Genomic DNA, 19,432 nt, shown 5'->3' with positions numbered 1-19,432 from the left:
CGGGAGACAAAGAGCCAGGGCGGGAGAAATTAAATCTCAAGCGAGAGAACGGGAGATTTTGCAAAAATGGGTTTTCGGCGGGAGATCTCCCGTCGAAAACAGGAGAGTTGGAGTCTCTGCACACATATTAACACAGATTGTTCTCAGGTATGGTCTGGTACAATGTACATATGTGACCCTGCACCACAAAACAAACAAAAGGTCGCCAGACATGAATTTTTAGTTAAGACCATTTTCTGAAAGAGCAGACTTTAAGCTTTAAAATGATGTATAACTCAAATCAAATGGACTCTCCTAACCTATCTAAATATTTGAAAGAAAGCACAAACTCAGGAAAAGTGTGAACTGAGAAAAGAGGCTCTGAAGTACAGTGTCTATTCAAGCGCTTAATCTTTACCAAACAGTGCTGGCTGTGAGATGAATGGGACAAAAAACAGGAAGTAAACCACAGGAGTAACAACAATAAAGGGATTATCAGATTAAACTGAAATTAAGCATGCCTCATTAACACATTTTGTCCATAATTACTGCCAACTTTCAAAGCAGTAGCACTATCCTTTCAAAAGTTATTTTAGAGTTGAAAGTGAAGAGTGTGTACAAGGTTTTTCAGAAATGAAAAAGGGACTCTAAAGACACACCTAATCACACTATTCTACCAAAAATGTTGGAGATAAACTGCTAAAAAGCACACTTTCCCGCCTGTTTTATTATGACCCCAAATTTTAGCATAACGTAAAAGAAGACTTGCTCTTTCAGAAAATATGAAAAAGTCAAGATCGGCTAGGTTGACCATTTCACTTATTTTCAGTCCTCACGCAAAATCAGTGTGTGCGACTTTATGTTCGTTTTGAGGTGCACGGTCACATATAGAATTCAAAATCAAGAGTTTCCAGAGTTTTAAACCCTGAGTTGGAAGTTTATGCTCATTTTAGAGACATATTTTTCTGTGATGATTTGTCAGGAGTAAGACTGTAGAGGAGACAACAGTTATTCCTGGCTCCATGGAGAATCCTGGATATGACACAGACCTCGGAATCACCACGGTAACTACAAGTCCTTCAAACTTCATACACATTGTAACCTTCTACATGAGCACAACAGTAATTAAGACTCTGCTCATGTCCAAAGTTTGAGAATGAAGACTGATGAATTGTAATAGGTTTTTATAAATGCAGAACAATGATATTTTTGTCACATGTTTTTAAAAATAATTTGACACATTGAAGTATTTCATCTTGAAGAACAATAGCAGTTTTGTTTGCTGATGATAATAAATTTCAAGTAGTAATATCTTGCTAGAAATGAGAAGAGTTTGTTATTGCTATCTCTCTTGTATAGTGCATCTTTCTTATTGTTGTTTCTTCTTTTATGTTTCAAAATATTATTGTGAGATCTTAATATTCCTTGTAATATCAGGAGTAATTATGCAACATCATCCTATCCTCAAGTTAAAAATAGGCTTTTTTTTTAGCAAGACTTTGATTTGTCTCATTCTTCATTTCTTCCTGTAGTTTGCAATGAATGATATCAACACAGAGATGTTTGGAGCAAGTGGAATATATGCAACAGGTTTACCGGTAAGTGACTTAAAAATGCTTCAATACGTTGATTCTCGACATACAGTTAATACCTAGGGGCAATATTTCAGGTCATTTTGGCAGAATAATGAAATCAAAGAAATAGTATGTGTGAAAGCCCTTGTTGTTTTGTATATGATGAAGGACTTTTGCAGACATCATTTAGGTAAAATTCTGGAGTATACCCCTGTGCTAGTGAGAAAAATAGAGAATGCAGTCATTATTTGTAATTCACTGAAAAAGAATTAAGCTCATATTAGTTTTGATTGACAATGTAGTATTCCGCATCACTCATATATTATATGAATCATCTTTCATGTTTTTTATTTCATCTTTTATTTCATTTTTTTTATACTGGATTTATACCATAATGACCTATTGAATTGTTATGAAAACTTACTCTATAATAATAGATGATGTTGATAAATAATGATGCTTGAATGAAAGTAGGTGTAGTAACATTATGTAGGCCTGTATGAAAAGCAAAAATAATTCATAATTTGAAGTCAGCTTATGTACTCGGACGAGTTGAAGGCACATGGAGGAAAATATGAATTAATTTTGACGTGTGATGCAATCTGAAAAATGCAATCTGCAAAATGAAGTCGACATTAATCCTTAACATGCCAAGACCACATATACATGCCTATGACTGGGTGCTAAATTACCAGCTCACAGCAGAATGCCCAACTGGAGATCTGTTTTGGGGGTTAAAATTTGTGGAGATAGCATGCATATTCATATCATATCACATCATTTTCATATCTCACTCTTCTCTTTCATTCTCCTTATTCTCCCCCCCCCCCCCCAATACAGGATGTAGAGAAAACAGACCAAGATGGAATCTCCAATCCAACCTACAGTCATCCCGCAGAGTTCCCCATCAATAATGACACGCAAGCATAGTCAAAGTCACATTTTAAACATAACCATCTCATGTCAGCATTATTCCAGTACTCGAGTCCTGTTCACATTTTAAAGATACATATTTCTTGTAAACATTATTCCAGTACTCGAGTCCTGTTCACATCTTAAAGATACCTATTTCTTGTTGACATTATTCCAGTACTCGAGTCCTGTTCACATATTAAAGATACCTATTTCTTGTCGACATTATTCCAGTACTCAAGTCCTGTTCACATCTTAAAGATACCTATTTCTTGTTGACATTATTCCAGTACTTAAGTCCCGTTCACACCTTAAAGATTCTTATTTCTTGTTGACATTATTCCAGTACTTAAGAATGTATGAGATATCTTCTACCCAAGTCCAGACTGTTTGTCAACATGTGCAAGGTTTCATTAATATTTTGTTTCACGTACTATTGTCGTATACATGTACCAACTTCACCACACCTTACAGAAATTTTTATATAAGAGAGCAGGAATACAATAATAGTAATACAAAGAATTGAAGGTATGAAGTAAAAGATATCCACTCTCGAGTTTTAAACTGTGAAGAAGTCCTCTATGGGACATTGGTGTGTGTAATGTGTGACGGTTTTGCTGTAAGAGGTTGACTATTAGTGTGTGCTTCTGCCTTGCTTTTAATTTCATTCTTGCACCCTAAAGCCAATGTTTACCAAGAAATAGGACTTCTCATAGACTTATTACATAGAACAACCATCAGCCTTTGGATATAGGTTAAACCATTTGCAATCATATATTGTATTTTATTTTAACTTTATCAATAAATACTCTGACATATATGTTCATAGAGTATGTTTATAGAGTCATTTCAATCATGTGATTGGCGCAAGTGTTAGTTTGAGATTGGTAGAGTGTACTCGTGTTGCATTTTACAACCATATCATGTACTCATGTTGTATATCACTTTGCAAATGTTGAGCAAGTTTACCCATGACACAAAGTGTTCATTGGAGATGATACCTGTGCATTTGTTTCAAGTCAGCAAAGCTAAAATACTACTCACAGAAGTGTTTCATTAAAAGAGCATTGTTGGTGCATTTATGAATATCGGATAAGTCCCCAATATATTTGTCTGACATGATCACTGAATATATTCCACAAAGAAATTTACGATTTTCTAGCCAGAATTTATTAAGTATACCAACAACCAAAACATGTTCATATGGGGATCGGGCTTTTCAGTCAGCAGCACCTGTACTCTTGAACAAATTACCAAGTCATCTTAGGGCCATCACATGTACTCACACTTTCCTCAAGTCCTTAAAAACATATTTGTTCCGTTGTTAAATGATTATGATATGTTGTATTTTGTATGTTTAATTATATTGTTTTGTTAAAATTATGTAAGTTGTAGTTTATGGTATTCTACTCAATTATGTAAAGCGCATAGAGATTCCAGGAATATTATGCGCTATATAAGCAGCTATTATTATTATTATTATTATTAGGACCATCGCATTCATTTGTGAAAGAGATTGCAATGTCAGGAAGAAATTGCTGAATGTGTACACAGATACAATAACGCAAGATGGCGGAATACGATGCAAAATGTATAGAGGTGAAACTTATTTGCACAAAGTTAAAATCTGTGACCATCTTCAGTGAGAAAGACTTTAATAGAATGATATAAACCAACAATGAGACTGAATGTCTGAATTTTGCTGTGCTGATCTATCAATTTCGTTTTGAGTTAAGGCTGTGAACATCGACCACCATAGTTTTTACAATGTGGGCCCTTTTACATGTAACCCAACAAATTACATTTACAGTTGTATTGGAATACAGGCAGATAGAACTTATTCAGTCTGAGAGGTATAATTAGTACACGTATTTGATCTTTTTGTTTCGTAATCATATGTTGTATATCTTGCTTTCTAAATCTTTCTAGGTACTGAAATACGCTGCATGGTTTCATGAGGATGAATCTCATAACATGCAGTGAGTTTTAGGAGTTCTGCTAATTGTCTACTTTGTTCAAGAGTGTCTCTCTGCAATAACCTGTCATAGAATGTGATTATACCCCTGTGTCATTAATGTTGTGCCAATGGTATCACACTGACTATTATAATCATCTTGTGAAAAGTAATGCAGATGTAACCATTATTGAAGTGTGAGTTGTTATTAAACAAGAATATATATTACAGTAAAAGCAATATCAGTCATTTGTGTGTTCAATTTTCATTTATTTCATATTATTGCCAAGACTTTTGATGCAAATATGTATCCATTATTAACCTTTGATTAAAGAAAAATTATTAAAAAACTGATTATTTACATTATGAAAACTGCATTTACATTCCAGGCAAGTTGCAGTCACTTCATACTACTGCTGTATTATCGAATTGTCATCATCAAGAAATAAATACTGTATTCACACATGTACATGAATCAGAAGACAATGTACACTTACATTGTATATAAGTGGATATACAACAGGTGTGTAATATATAACACTCGAGTACACATGTAGTAAATAAATGCTGCATTAAGAGACCTGTGTCATGTGGAACATATATCAATCTATGATAAAAGAATACCAGTACATATGGAAAGAGAAAACTGGTTTAAAAAAGAAAAAAAGTGGTTAAACTGAATGAAACATTGCAATATTCAACAACCACATGATGTGCATATTGCGTTCCTTCAAGAAAATACCCTGCTCTTTTTTCTTTGTCTCTATATGTTTACCTATCTTCTCTTCTCCATTTATATGTTATATATTCACCTCTCTCTCTTTGTCTCTACAATGTTTCCGTCCACTATCTTTCTATTATAGACATACAATGTATCTCTCTCTCTCTTTCTACCTCCCTGATTATACCTATCTGTACAGTACAGTGTACCTGTATTTTACTACTAGATTGCCCTTACTCTGAGCTCCAGAACAGTGGGCCAATATCTAAAAAAAGAGAAAACTAATCACAGTATTTGATTTGCATTATCGAAATAATCTACAGTACAGGTGTAATAGGTTATTAGTGGTGTTCAAAAAAAAAAGAAGAAGGAAACAAAATCTGGAATGCACTAACAAGACAAGTTAAACCCACTGGGTAAATTGAAGACTTTGGTTTTACCAGGAAATGTGGTGGAGCAGAATTGCCATAAGCCTTGCATGGACTGAACTTAGTTTCACAGTATCAGTTTTTGTACTAGAGCAAAATTTATTGTGGAATTGAAAAAAATATATACTTTGTATTTAGAAATAAGGACACTTATACATGGATTATCAAAAAAAAATAAAATAACACTAAAAGTATGTGCATCACAGGCACTGACAATTATGGCCTATAAGACAGAATGAAATAAGTTGAGAACTTTTTTTTTTCAAAAAATGTAACATATGCCTATATGATAACTAAAATTGCTCACTTATAACAAACGAGTTGTATCTAAAACAGTGCTAATCTCTTCACAAGAAATAAATAAGTAAAACAGATACTTATCTAGCATGTGGTCTAAGGTTCCCTTACAGCTCCTATGAGAACTACATGGACATTAAAAGAGATGTATTCATGGAAAAGTTTGACCTGTTGTGAGGAATCTTGTGGGTACCGTTCAGGGCCTGTGGGAATTTCAAAATCTTGTAAAGTCCCTGTTGTGACGTTGAGTCCGCTTTGATACACCCATCATGGTCTTAGCTAATGTTACGCAATGATGCATGGACATGGTGCATTGTAACACCTCACCAACCCAAACTCACAACAGATGGTCGTAAAAGGCCACTGCACACTACACGACTTTGCCAGGATTCACCAGCCGTACAACCTAAAGACCGAAAGTGTGACGTCGCCAGCCCTACCTGGGTCTTAATGCCAGCCATAGAGGAATGACATGTTGACTTTCCATGACAAGTCGGGGACTTTCAGCCAATCACGCTGCAGTAATACAATGTATGTACTAACGCCAGTACAGTCATCAGCCTAGCTAAATAGTGTATGTCGGCTGATCGCAGTGTGCGGTGTGTCGAGTCATGCGACTGGTCTTGTGACCCTGTTTTCCTCCTCAGTCCTGCGACCAGTATAGGGCCTATATATTGGCATAAGGCCGGTGAAAGTGACACGCATAATACCTTTCCGAGAACGGATTACGTCATGATACATGTCTCATGGGCTGTGCCTTGGTGGCAGAATAATTCAGCTTCAATCAAGGAAACAAAATAATGGGAATGCAATGAGAAATTATGATCACGGGGGGGGGGGGGGGGGGGGGGGGGGGGGGGGGGGGGGGCTCATACGTAACATGTTTGGGAATAGGGAGCTACTTTGCATGCTATTAATCTTCCAGACTAAAAAACATACTGGATGTTCAATCATGAATACTTGCCCACATATCGATTAATGTCTATATTTTCAGATAACTCTTAAATCAAAATATAGATTCAGCTCTTGAAAACTGAAGTAGCCATTTAATACTCAAAGCTGGTCTATTAAAAAAAGAAGACAAAAATTGTCCTGGCTGTGAAAAGCTACGGAAGATAGCAGTGAATCACAGTCAAGTCACATACATGTACTCAAGTAGCAGGCAATGGACATCATACAGTGCGCCCCCTATCGACGCATCGGAAGAGTCAGTTTGATAGGTGAATGTTAATGAGTGTCACATTGCGCGTGCCATTCATCCAACACTATAAAAAGGCGATACATTGCATCCTCCCCGCTCCCCGCTCCCAAGTGAACACGGAAGGTTAAGGAGCGGGCATCGCGAATGCTTCGTTGTGGATGCCGCTTTCCGAGCTGGGTTGGGTTGTCACGGTATCTCCTTTCTTCTCTTCCGCCCTTTCCTTGTCCTCCTGCGAGAGGAAAAAGAAAACAACAAATAAACAATGGGCAAGCGAAGTTTAACACCTAGTCACAGTAACATGAAGGTGAGATAAGCCTCATGCGTTCACACAGATGTCTGCGATAAACCATCAGAACGACATCCTGTCTCTCCGCCGGTTTTGCTATCGATCTTTCTATTGCCTCGTTTATCACTTTCAACATTACATGACATTTACTGTGACTTTTCCTCGGCCTAGACTATTCAGACGGTTTAACAGGGCCCACGTTTTACAAAACAAACAAACAAACAAACAACAACAAACAAACAAACATGTGCATAACGAGTTAAGTGACTTTCAGCCATAACTCGAACAGCAAATAATTATGTCCTGCGAGTAGTTGTCCCTCTTCGTATACATCCCTTATACATTTTTAATTTCGTAAGCACAAAAATAAATACATGAATAAACAAGCAAATAAGTCAACATATAAATAATGATAAATGGGATATCAACTTAGGTTGACGTGAGTAAAGAAAGAAACCGACTTTTCCATTTTTCCATGACAATCATAGTGAATGGCTGGTATTATCCCACTTTACGTGGGTATGCGTGTCTTCTTTCATGCACAGATGGGAAAAAGACAAGGCAAAGATACTTGTACGCTTTAAAAAAAAAAAAAAAAAAAAAAAATATATATATATATATATATATATATATATAAATTAAAAAAAAATATATATATATATAAATTTAAAAAATATATAGACATATATATTAACATTTGTAGATACTTGTAGGGACTGTGAATAAAAAGAAAGAAAAATCTCTAGAGTATGGACATTTTGATAGAAAGACTTGAAGAAAGAAAGAGAGAGAGAGAGAGAGATGAGTATATGGTACATACCGCCTCGCTGACGTCGGAGAAGTCTGCATCCTCGTCGTCATCGGGGGTCCGCCGGCATCGCGAGCACAGACCACAGCACCCAAAGCAGCAGAAGAGACAGCAGCAGCAGCAGCAGCATCCAGTACAGATTACACAGATGATTGACGTCACCTATCGGAAGCAAGAGAACAATACGGATCATGCAGGTTGCATACGATTTGACGGGAACACAATGATCATAGGCCAGATGCGATACTTCCATTTATTATTGCAGCAGATATGACTATGCATGCAACAACCCGGGGAAAATGTGACTTAAATTCAAGACTTCTGGCTGCTGCGGAAGCTGCAGTTCTCATCATGAATATAACGAGGTCGACGTCAGAATCTTCATCGTCCTTTATATCAATTTACTAATGAAAATTTACTAAAAATGCAGCCAACTGTGCGTCACTTTTTCATAAATATATCAAGCCAATGATTGCTCGTTGGATAAAACAATTTCATGTACATTAAACTGATGTAGATTATTATTCATCCCGTCGAAACGTAACCCCAAAATTCTTATAAACAAAAAAAAAATTGACTTCACTCAAAATAAACTATGTAAGGACCATTCTTCCACTGGACATGCTGGAAGGACGTCAGAAGAAGTTGATTGTTTATCGGGGAAACGTCGCACGACGTAAGTTTCCAATCCCGTTTTGTGATTTTTGATATCGAGTTCAATATACATTGTAACACAATGGCACCTAATAGTTTTTAAAGTTAATAACGCATAATAGTACACTCTTTTGCTGATGTCCAATCGTCGCTACTCGTTCGATCTATGTCTAACGGACGGTGGTTGAAGTAATCGTACAAATACATGAAAACTGTCAAACACATGCGATGATTAATTTGACGTTTTGAGTCAAGGTTTTCAGACATTTAAGCAGTACGAAAAAAAAAACGATTTATAAACAACATAACGCACAAGAAGTTAACACATGTACTATTTTATTATCATAGAGAGCCTATGAAAAAGTGTGAAGACAAGCAACCAAGCTCGACAAGAATACTCATGATGTTTTCTTATTATCGTGTCAGTAGGCGTTTTGACATCAGCCCGATAAAAATCCAAGCTCGAGATATTTTCCTATTTCCCAAGTCAGAAAATAGCGCGCTATTTCGAAACATCGGGCTGATGTGAAAACGCCTATTATCAGCGTTTTCACATAAGCCCGATGTTTCGAAAAAGCGCGCTATTTTCTGAAAGGGGGAATTAAAAAATATCTCGAGCTTGGATTTTTATCGGGCTGATGTGAAAACGCCTATACCGGGTGTCCCAAAAAAAGCGGAACGGTGGATTTTCAGTACCTTGTGGTTTAAAAGTGATATATTTTCTGACATCATTAGTAAGAGCATCTTCCGCAGAAGACTATGATACCAAAATCATTAAATTTGGTTCAGTACTTTTTATTCTACGTCAATTTCTGTAAATGCAGTCATTTTCAATTTTTTGCGACTTATGAGATAAAAATTTGGGTGCGACACGCGTTCCATACGTTGAATTGTGTATGCTCGTTGATCCATGTCAACAAAAGATAACGCTTTCTATTGGGCGCGTACACACACACAGACACACACACACATACACAGTGGTTTTTTTTTTCTTTTCTGGCCCGTGCCCAATGTGAAAGCTGTATCTTTTGTTGACATGGATCACTGAGCTTACACAATATTCACCGTATGGATCGCGTGTAGCACTCAAATTATTATCTCATAAGACGCAGAAATCCGACGAAATTTGAAAATGACTGCATTTTCAGGAATTGGCGTAGAATAAAAAGTACTGAACCAAATTTTATGATTTTGGTATCATTGTCTTCTGCGGAAGATTCTCTTTCTAATGATGTTAAAAAATATATCACTTTTAGAACGCAAGGTGCTGAAAATCCACCGTTCCGCTTATTTTGGGACACCCGGTATAGCGCGCTACTATCCTGCTATTTCAGAAATTTCCCGAGTTGGACTCGAGAAATTTTCTCGATCAGAACGATACAATTAGCGCGTTAATTTGTGTTCACATTATCAAATAGCGCGCTATTTCGAAACATCGGGCTGATGTGAAAACGCCTATTATCAGCGTTTTCACATAAGCCCGATGTTTCGAAAAAGCGCGCTATTTTCTGAAAGGGGGAATTAAAAAATATCTCGAGCTTGGATTTTTATCGGGCTGATGTGAAAACGCCTATATAGCGCGCTACTATCCTGCTATTTCAGAAATTTCCCGAGTTGGACTCGAGAAATTTTCTCGATCAGAGCGATACAATTAGCGCGTTAATTTGTGTTCACATTATCAAATAGCGCGCTATTTCGCTATCGGGAAAATTTCCCAAGTCAGAAAATAGCGCGCTATATCGAAACATCGGGCTGATGTGAAAACGCCTAGTGAGCCACCTGCAACAACTTCATGAATTCGAATAACATGAGATGCAAATAGTGGAACATTCCTGCATTGATTTGCATATTTCATTATCATTTTGCTCGCATTTCACACGTCACGTTCCCACTTTGGTGCATTAATAGGCGTTTTCACATCAGCCCGACGTTTCGAAATAGCCCGCTATTTTCTGACTTGGGAAATTGGAAAAAATCTCGAGCTTGGATTTTTATCGGGCTGATGTGAAAACGCCTAATGTTGTCGCGTAATAACCAAGAAAGATATTGTCAAAGATCTCATTCCTGTACGGAGGCATTTGATTATTACGCCCTTTTACCAGCTGAGTATTCTTCTACTCAATAGGCGTTTTCACATCAGCCCGATAAAAATCCAAGCTCGAGATATTTTTTAATGTCCCAAGTCAGAAAAATAGCGCGCTATTTCGAAACATCGGGCTGATGTGAAAACGCCTATTATGTCGTGTAGTAAATGTCGCAATTTCTTCCTTGAAGCAGAGCAGGTCTTTGAACTCCTGTTTCTTGCTTGAAGTTTACACCGTGATTCAATACATCAAACTGCCGATTGTTACTTTCCGATGCAGCCGGGGGATTCCTACCGGTTTCTACCGAGGTCGCCTGGTCAGCGTCCTGTCTAATGTCACTTTATAGAAAGGGACAATTATGAGGTGAAAGCTGGAGTGTCATCTCTTCGAGCAAGGCTCAGTCTTACTTATAAACACCATTACAAGATAACGCTTCTCTGACAAGGGAAAGACAGGTAAACGAGGACTGCTCTTGGCAGGCTTAATTCCACCGTCTGAAGAGTCGGTACATGCTTGATAGGAAGCCATCCCTTATAGGCTGATATCTGCAGCAAAGGTATTCCTGCTAATCAAGGACTAGTGAACAGCGATGGAATTGTGCGTTCCGGTGATATTGAAGTGCCTTCATTAACTATCAAAACCTGTATGAGCAATGAACCTGTTTTCAGTGATAGTATCGAATCACAGAATTTCAACCTTTCTCTGCTGCACGTAGCAGTCAGCCTACCTTACCAGGACTCTACCAGGACTGACAAGACACCACGCATCAAAAAAGGAGCCAGAACAGGAGCAAAATTTCACGATTTAACCTTCAAGATTCATCGGTAGTAACAGGACCCGCCCTGGGTGCGCTTTTCCGTTTTGCCCGAGGAACGGCGTTTTCTTCTACTAGTATATTACTCTTAAGAACGTGTCAGTCATGGAGATACATATATGTATGTATGCCTCTCACAGCTAATAGAACTCAAGGATGTCATATGCAGCAGCAGTGATGATCAAAAGCGATGGTCAAGAGGGGGTTAGCGGTGGCACCTAGCCGGCTTGCTTCTTCATCGAGCCCGGGGAGACAGATGGATGTGTTCCTGGCATCAGTTTGAAGAATTTGGCATGGCCCAGATTGGATACAGGTCAGTATCAATCCATGTAACTTTTATACGGGAGTACCCCGAGCCTATATACTGTATCATCATTAAGGTGTTCACTGTGCTTTTTTGTTTCATGGTGATACTCTCACTCATCACCATGCATCCTATCCAGAAATAAGACTTGATAAGAACTTTATGAAAGTCCGATGTAAGAAGTTTTGTGAGATGTTGTTGGTTCCGATTAAGGTAAGTACGAAAAAGAGACAGCACGTCATCCTTTCTCTTCCCATCTCGCTGTACTCCAGGAATTCAGGCTATGCACCGCCATTACGGAAAGCACCATTGTAGGACCCTGTCACAATTTCACTGAAATAGCTCGGTAGCATTGTCGTCCACATACGATGCAATGCAATAAAGCCAGCTCGTAATTAGCTCTTGGTATACATTGGTACAAATGGTCTTTCCTTCCTATTTTTTCTCAGCTGGCTAGGCACTTCACTTGTCCTGAAAGCAGGATAATGCATGAGTTTGTCCGATGTAACAATTTTTATGGAATTCATATTCAAACAAAGAAGAAACTTGCGCAGAGCTGGTGACCGCTGGGATGACTAGTGCATGCCGTTCATTGTTACTCTTCCTCGGCTTTAATTTGGTATAAAGACTGAACATGTTTTCAATTTCGCTGCAAGGTGCTGGTCATATGATAAGCAAAGAAATCTTCAAAAATTTCCCTGGATAGAAAAGACGGTGACCGGCAACTGACTGAGTCGGTCTGTTGACAAGCTGCACTGCGCTCTGTTCTTCTTCCCCCGGTCACCATGTCACATGACATGATTGTGTGAATGCTGTTCGCGCGCTGCGTAAATTAAAGTCACTCATCTATTCTGTGCCTACCCCCATTTTACTGTTTTCTGAGAAAGCATCTAAATGATGTGAATGACTGTAAATGACGTAAAGAGAGAAAAAAACCAAGATTAAACGCAGACTTACCTTGAAGCATCGACTGTTCATCATGAAGTACCACTTTACGTAGTCTTCGCCCACCTGGTCTGCGATGTAGAGACCCAGAGACCCGTACTCGTCATAAATCTGCTTCTTCTTCTCATCTGTTAATACCTTGTGTGCCCGATTGATTTCTTTAAACTGTTTGGTGTCATGATAATGATCAAAAGTATACATTACAAACATCATCGGTATTTTTTATTCATAATTCGTTAGAATAAAAAAACAATATCACGATCAATGTCCTTAAATGGCGCGGAGTAAATTTCTGCATGTATTTCTTCCACTCTACGAGCATATATTTTCGAACGAAATCGTCTCATGTAAGATTTTTATTGTGTATTGTTTTCCTTAAAGTCATAGGTCAAAAGTAATCGTTCCTCTACGGATAAAAGCAAATAAAATAATACACGTATCGAAATTAGAACTTGAAAACTCACCACTTGACTTTTGTTAATTGATTTCGTAGAAGACAGAGCTTTCCGATAAATATGAGATTTTTTGATAAACGGTATGTATGCAAAACAACAAACACGGGGGAAAAAGAACTTTGGCCTTTTTTGACATCTTCTGACATGCACACCGCGTACCCCTGATATAGAATATTACATCATTTGAGTAGGCCCTATAGCAATGCATGGAAATAGAATTAAAAAAAAACCCTCCACTGGCATTACTGGAAAATAAAAACAAGAAGTCACTACTGATTGGTCAAACTTACCTTGTCCTCTGCAGTAGGGTCATCTCTGTTTTTGTCAGGGTGATACCTCAGTGCTAACTGAAAAAAAAAGAACCATAAAGGAGAATTAGGACCATGCTTGTTATATTATCAATCAACAGCACATATTCACAGCCACACAAACGTACATAATTATTAGATATAATTTTCTGGTGTAACATACCAGCCGATTTGAGTATATATCGGCGATGGAGGCTAGTAATGTTTACACGCGCCTGCAAACACACCGCTATTACCTTCGACTTGTGGAGTTAACCGACCCAGGAAATCACCGTGCCACGGGTGTATTTCTGAGATTTACCGGGAATATCATGAAACAAAGAAATGGAAATGAAATAAGAATGTTTCATCCTATGATTCATCTAGGCCCAAGGTTCTTAGAGTTAGTTACGTAACCTTTGTCCCACCCCTGCAAGTCGGTTACCTCCTACTCCGTCCGTGATAATAGACCATTACTTATGAAAGATTGAGTGAGCATGAGACCTTCAAAGATTCTAGAATGAGTTTGATGCTTTGAGACAGTTTAGCATCGAATGCTCGCCGAACAATCTCTGACTGCGTTTTCCTTCTTAAAGTACTGTAAGAAATTGTGCAAAACAAAATATCACTTAACTAATGAATAGAGCTTTAGTCTGATTTCGATCACAGATCCATATCGAATCAGCAAAAATAAATCATATATCAACAGCATGAATTACAATTGTCATGATAACAGGGTGTTTATTAGTATAACTGGTATGATTATTACAAATGAATGCTTTAGTTTCAGCCGTACACTATGACTGTGACACTTATTCACAGCGCAACGTTGAGGTATTTTGTAGTGACACTGGTTCTGCTACCATCAAAATCGCAAATGCACATGGCTCACTAGTCACAAAATAAGGAAACAAACAACAGAAAACCTACAGGTTTAGAGATATCAAGAACACACTTTAGTTGCAAATCTTATCAGATATATTTTGGAGTCATCTTGTCCTAGACTACTGGTTTAATACTTTAGAGATGTTGTTTTAAAGCGCCTTTGCCAGCATTACGAATTGCTTTATACAAAATGACGTGCGCACCTAACTTGCGTCCTGTATTCACACTGTGGACGAAAGAATATTATACGTGATTTGCCTACAACGCTAGAATATCATTGAAATCGACGACGAACTACCAGTATGCGCACTTAGTGACACTTGTATGGGCCACTTTGTGCAGAAAATTTTGTGTCAACAGGCACAAATTTCTTCTGAGAAATCATGAGAAAGAAACTTACTCTTCTGTACGACTTTTTGATCTGTTCATCAGTGGCATTCTTTGTGAGTTCAAGTAATGCGTAGAGTGACTCCCCTGACACGCTAAGAAAGAAAATAAGATTAAAGAAAACAAAAATCAGACATGAAGAGGGCGGGAACAGGAGTGAATATATTACATAGTGAGCAAATACGTGACTATATTATTATGAAAGACACGCGGGGACTATATGAAAGACACGCGGGAACAATATGAGTCAGATGCGTATGTAAGCTGAAATATGTTGTGTTTGACGGTTTAACTGGGGAAAATTGACATAGGAGGAGAAAATCCAATGTAAACTTCACTTGAAGAGAGATTATATATTCAAGAAAGAATTTGAGAATGATGGTGGGGCATATTTCATTACATTACTCATTTTGTCAATATTGACCGGTCGCTGTTTAGCTACTAAAATATATAAATATACACGTCTTTCATGTCCCATCTTGTCTCATTTTGTGCCTCCCTCCTCCGCGGTTCGTTGTCTCCCCCTCTCCTACCCCCCCCCCCCTCTCTCTCTCTCACTCCCTCCCTCTTTGTTACCACCCCCCCCCCCCCCACCGATTTCCATCATACCAAGGAGCTTTGAAGCTCCTTGATCATGCTTGCCCCCAAGTCTCTATCTCAAATCGAAGTATGTGCAAACAGCATTATCTCTCTCGAGCATGTCGAGTACAAAGTATAACGGTCATTACTTGGTATATGCATGCACTACATTGTACTTGCCAATATGCGGCGTAGGTATCTTCATACGTAGTTTCAAGTTTATGAATGGACCTTTGATATTCATCTTAAAGGACAAGTCCACCTTCATATACATAAGGATTGAGAGAATGCAGCAATATTATTAGAACATATCAATGAAAGTTTGAGGAAAATTGGACAATCCGTTCAAAAGTTACGAATATTTTAAGTATCTGCGCAGTCACTGCTGGAAGAGAAGACTACTACAGTGTATGATGTCACATGCGTACAACTATATAAGGAAAATAAAAAGAGAATTTCATAAAACTTTACTATTTCAATAAAGTGCACATTTCTTCGACTTGCTCCTGACGTATGTTAAGGGTAATAATTCCCCCTGCCTTCTGAAAGAGAGAAGTCGAGTGTTCTTTTGTTATGCGAGAAAAATGGAAATATGTTGAATTTTCTTCATTCTTTCCTTATATAGTTGTACACATGATTGTGACATCACAAGCTATAGTAGTCTTCTCATCCAGCCGTGACTGAGCAGAAACTTCAAAAATTCATAACTTTTTGACGGATTGTCTGATTTTCCTCAAACTCTCACTGATGTGTTCTACTAATATTGCTGCATTCACTCAATCCACATGTCTATGATGGTGAACTTGTCCTTTAATGTGTAATATCTGATTTCTCAATCTCGTCCATCATAATACATGTATTCAGAATGTTTTCACGAGTGTAAATATTCAGAATGTTTTCACAAGTGCAAATATCCCGTATATGGAGCGATCTAAGAGGAACACCTGGCGGAAAATAGACTTATATAGACCTTAAACCATAACTGTCGAGTAGATAACTGCTGTATTCATTGAACATATCGAAGACTTCCTTAACTGTCGTCAAAGACATGCCAAAAACAAGGACGACATAATGAACAATTACACAATAGGTCTGCTACAGTTGGTCGAAATGTAGGCCTTGTATTTAGTGCTCGGTCTTCTTTTTCACATCTTATCACTCTCTTTCTCTTTCCCTTCCTCAGCTTCCATCTCTCGCTCGCGTGTTTTTTTGTTGTTGTTTTTTGTATGTGCTTGACTTTCTCCACAGCAGCCATTGTAACCTTCGTTCCTTCTGTGTCTTCTCTCTCTCTCTCTCTCTCTCTCCTCTTCCTCCTCCTTCTTTTCCTGTTCTTATTTTTTTAATCCACCATGTCTCTTCTTTTCCTTGATTGCAGTTAAACCAGCGCAAAAAAAGCAAATGGTGTCTACTTTGTCTTCTTGCCAATTTTTGCTTTCTTGTGTCACTTTAATACATATAAGATTTTAATGTATATACACGGACTAATTAAATGAATTACTAATTGATCATACAATCTTAATCTAAACCCGGCTCCTTTCATCTAATTTACTCACAATCTTCCTCATTCGATGATTTCGCATTGACAGATATCTCATCTTGTGTGGACGCTGACTAGGGAAGTAATTGGGAAGAAATTGCGGTTTGACAAAAAAAAAAAACAAAAAAAAATCTTGTGACGGAACAGTCGCCTTTCTGGACCCTATATACGAGATGTTCTCGAACGACGAATCTTACAATCAATGTCTGTTCTCTATCATACTAGTCAGGACATTGCAAATATGATTATTTTTCCTATTTGCCTGAATAGGCATTTCGGGCAATAAGGGAATAGACCTCTTTAAGCGGGCAAGTAGGTGTTCAAATATTTCCCTTGCCCATAACGCCGAGATTTAGTTGTCCACAGCGAGTGGGCATATAGGTTTGTCACACCGCGCCGGTGATGGGATAGCATTCCGCATTATACGCAATACATTATTGACATTACGAGTGCACAATGGTAGTTTAAACCTAGCCATCGATTATGCAAATTTCGATTGTGTATACAACAAATTTGATAAGAAAGACATGCTTACATGCGCATGTAACAACGTAGATGTACCTATTTACTTTTATAGTCCGTGGACTAAATTTCAAATTACGACTTTGATTTGAATTATTTTGTGATTTCTGGTCATTATATCTTGTATTGCCTGTGTGGTTCTATGCGGTTATATATACGCAGTCAAACCTGCCTTAGTGACCACCTGTCTTTAACGGCCACTGTTTTCTACTCCCTTAGATAGCCGCTCTAGACAGGTTTGACTGTATATCTCCACATCTCCTCACCTCATCGATCGGGCATCAGACTGTGCTTTGCTGGTGTTCTCTTGCCCGGACTGCTCGGCTTCCGCCTCCTTCTCCGAGGGAATCTTCTTCTCTTCATCCATTATTCACTCCTTGATAGGCCAGTCTTGAATGAAGACTATCCTCCCTTTTACTTGCTCCTGAAGAATAAGATTGATCTTGGCCCTGTCTTCTCATATGTGATGTCGTGCTGCACATGAAGTCCTAAACATCTGACGAAATCATGATACAAACACGGAAGTCTTATGACGAACTAGTTAGACATTATCAGAATATCTAATCACAAAATAAATATGCAGAGGCTGCAGAACTGGCGGAACACTAAAATTAACTCTTACATGCGGGAAAAACGAAACAGTAGTATTTTATACGGTATTCATCGAATTACAAGTTATGTACACTGCAAAAAGTCCGGTGTTAAATAGTGAACACCGAGCTGGTGTTAAATTTTCGGTGCTCATTTATGGTGTTAAATTAACACCTACGGGTGTCATTTCCAAATTTTAAACTGTTTTTCGAAGAGTTTCTTATTAACTGCACTTCTTGTTGATTTTTAATTTAAACAAGACGATCAAGAATTTTACATTAAAATACTAGATTTTTGAAAAAATGTGAAAATAAATTTACACCAAAGTAACACCAGCTGGTGTGGTCCCTTATTGAAGCTGGACGGGTGTTAAACTATTGATATTAACACCAGTAAATATCAAATCAACACCATGTGGTGTCATTTTTGAATTAACACCAGTACAGTGTCAAAATAACACCAGGTACAGTGTCAAATTAACACCACGAAGTGTCAGGTGAACACTTTTCAACACCATCACAGTGCATTTTTAACACCTGTGGGTGTGGTCCTTTATTGAAGTTTGACCGGTGTTAGATTTAACACCCGTGGTGTTAAATCTAACACCGATGTTTTTACAGTGTACACCAACAGAAGTGGTTGAACAAGAAGTACTAGTACTACTACTAGTATTAATAATAGGAGTAGCAGGTGTAGTAGTAGTAGTAGTAGTAGTAGTAGTAATCATAATATTAATACAAGTTGAAATGGTTAAGTAAATCATTTTGATAGTGATATATTTTTCATCAAACAGTATATCAAATCGTAGATCTAATTGGCATCAAATGCTATGGGGAAACAGTCCCGCTGAACATCTAATGATCGAGAATTAATTCTTTTTTTTTTTGGAAATACGTCGCGAACTCAATTCCTGCTTTGTTTCGAAGTTATTGTCAAAGCAGTGTCAGAGGAGGCAAAATTCCCCTGACACTAAACCTATGCCGTTGTGGTTCAAGACTATACTGTAGTATACTCTCCAAAAAAAAAAATAAGCTTATTGCTTGATATCACAGAGAAAAAAATATATAATGTGCACGATCACTTTAACAGCAATTACCTTGAAAAAGCCTTCATGCAAGTTTCAAAATGTACTGAGAAACCGGCTTCTCAATATTGGATAGACAACACGTATATATTATCATACATTCTGATATGATTATTACAAAGATGATTGACGGGATTCGCGTCG

At 37.8% G+C, this 19,432-nt stretch overlaps 1 protein-coding gene across 1 annotated transcript; it reads right to left on the bottom strand.

The window, feature by feature from the left end:
• Positions 1-6,739: 6,739 nt before the first annotated feature.
• On the bottom strand, positions 6,740-18,014 carry LOC139718696 (dnaJ homolog subfamily C member 5G-like). The gene is made up of 6 exons (XM_071630155.1): positions 17,880-18,014; positions 14,989-15,070; positions 13,707-13,763; positions 12,974-13,126; positions 8,173-8,322; positions 6,740-7,295 (listed from the first exon to the last, which is right to left on the bottom strand). Exons 1-6 carry the CDS (start codon positions 17,978-17,980, stop codon positions 7,191-7,193), a joined length of 648 nt encoding a protein of 215 aa, XP_071486256.1. The 5' UTR covers positions 17,981-18,014; the 3' UTR covers positions 6,740-7,190.
• Between the last annotated feature and the right edge of the window lie 1,418 nt (positions 18,015-19,432).

The sequence above is a fragment of the Diadema antillarum genome, unplaced genomic scaffold, assembly GCF_040938485.1.
Source record: "Diadema antillarum isolate AM-2024a unplaced genomic scaffold, OU_Dant_1.0 scf00000099, whole genome shotgun sequence".
NCBI lineage: Eukaryota > Metazoa > Echinodermata > Echinoidea > Diadematoida > Diadematidae > Diadema > Diadema antillarum.
This window is presented reverse-complemented; position numbering and strand designations above follow the sequence as displayed.

Bases quoted from the DNA above. Each gene is read 5' to 3' on its own strand.
- LOC139718696 (XM_071630155.1), bottom strand. From the start codon at position 17,980: ATGGATGAAGAGAAGAAGATTCCCTCGGAGAAGGAGGCGGAAGCCGAG. The intron at 15,071-17,879 runs GTGAGGAGATGT...TTTCTTTCTTAG, and splicing joins TCTGATGCCCGATCGATGAG to CGTGTCAGGGGAGTCACTCT. The intron at 7,296-8,172 runs GTATGTACCATA...TTCCTCTCGCAG, and splicing joins TCTCCGACGTCAGCGAGGCG to GAGGACAAGGAAAGGGCGGA.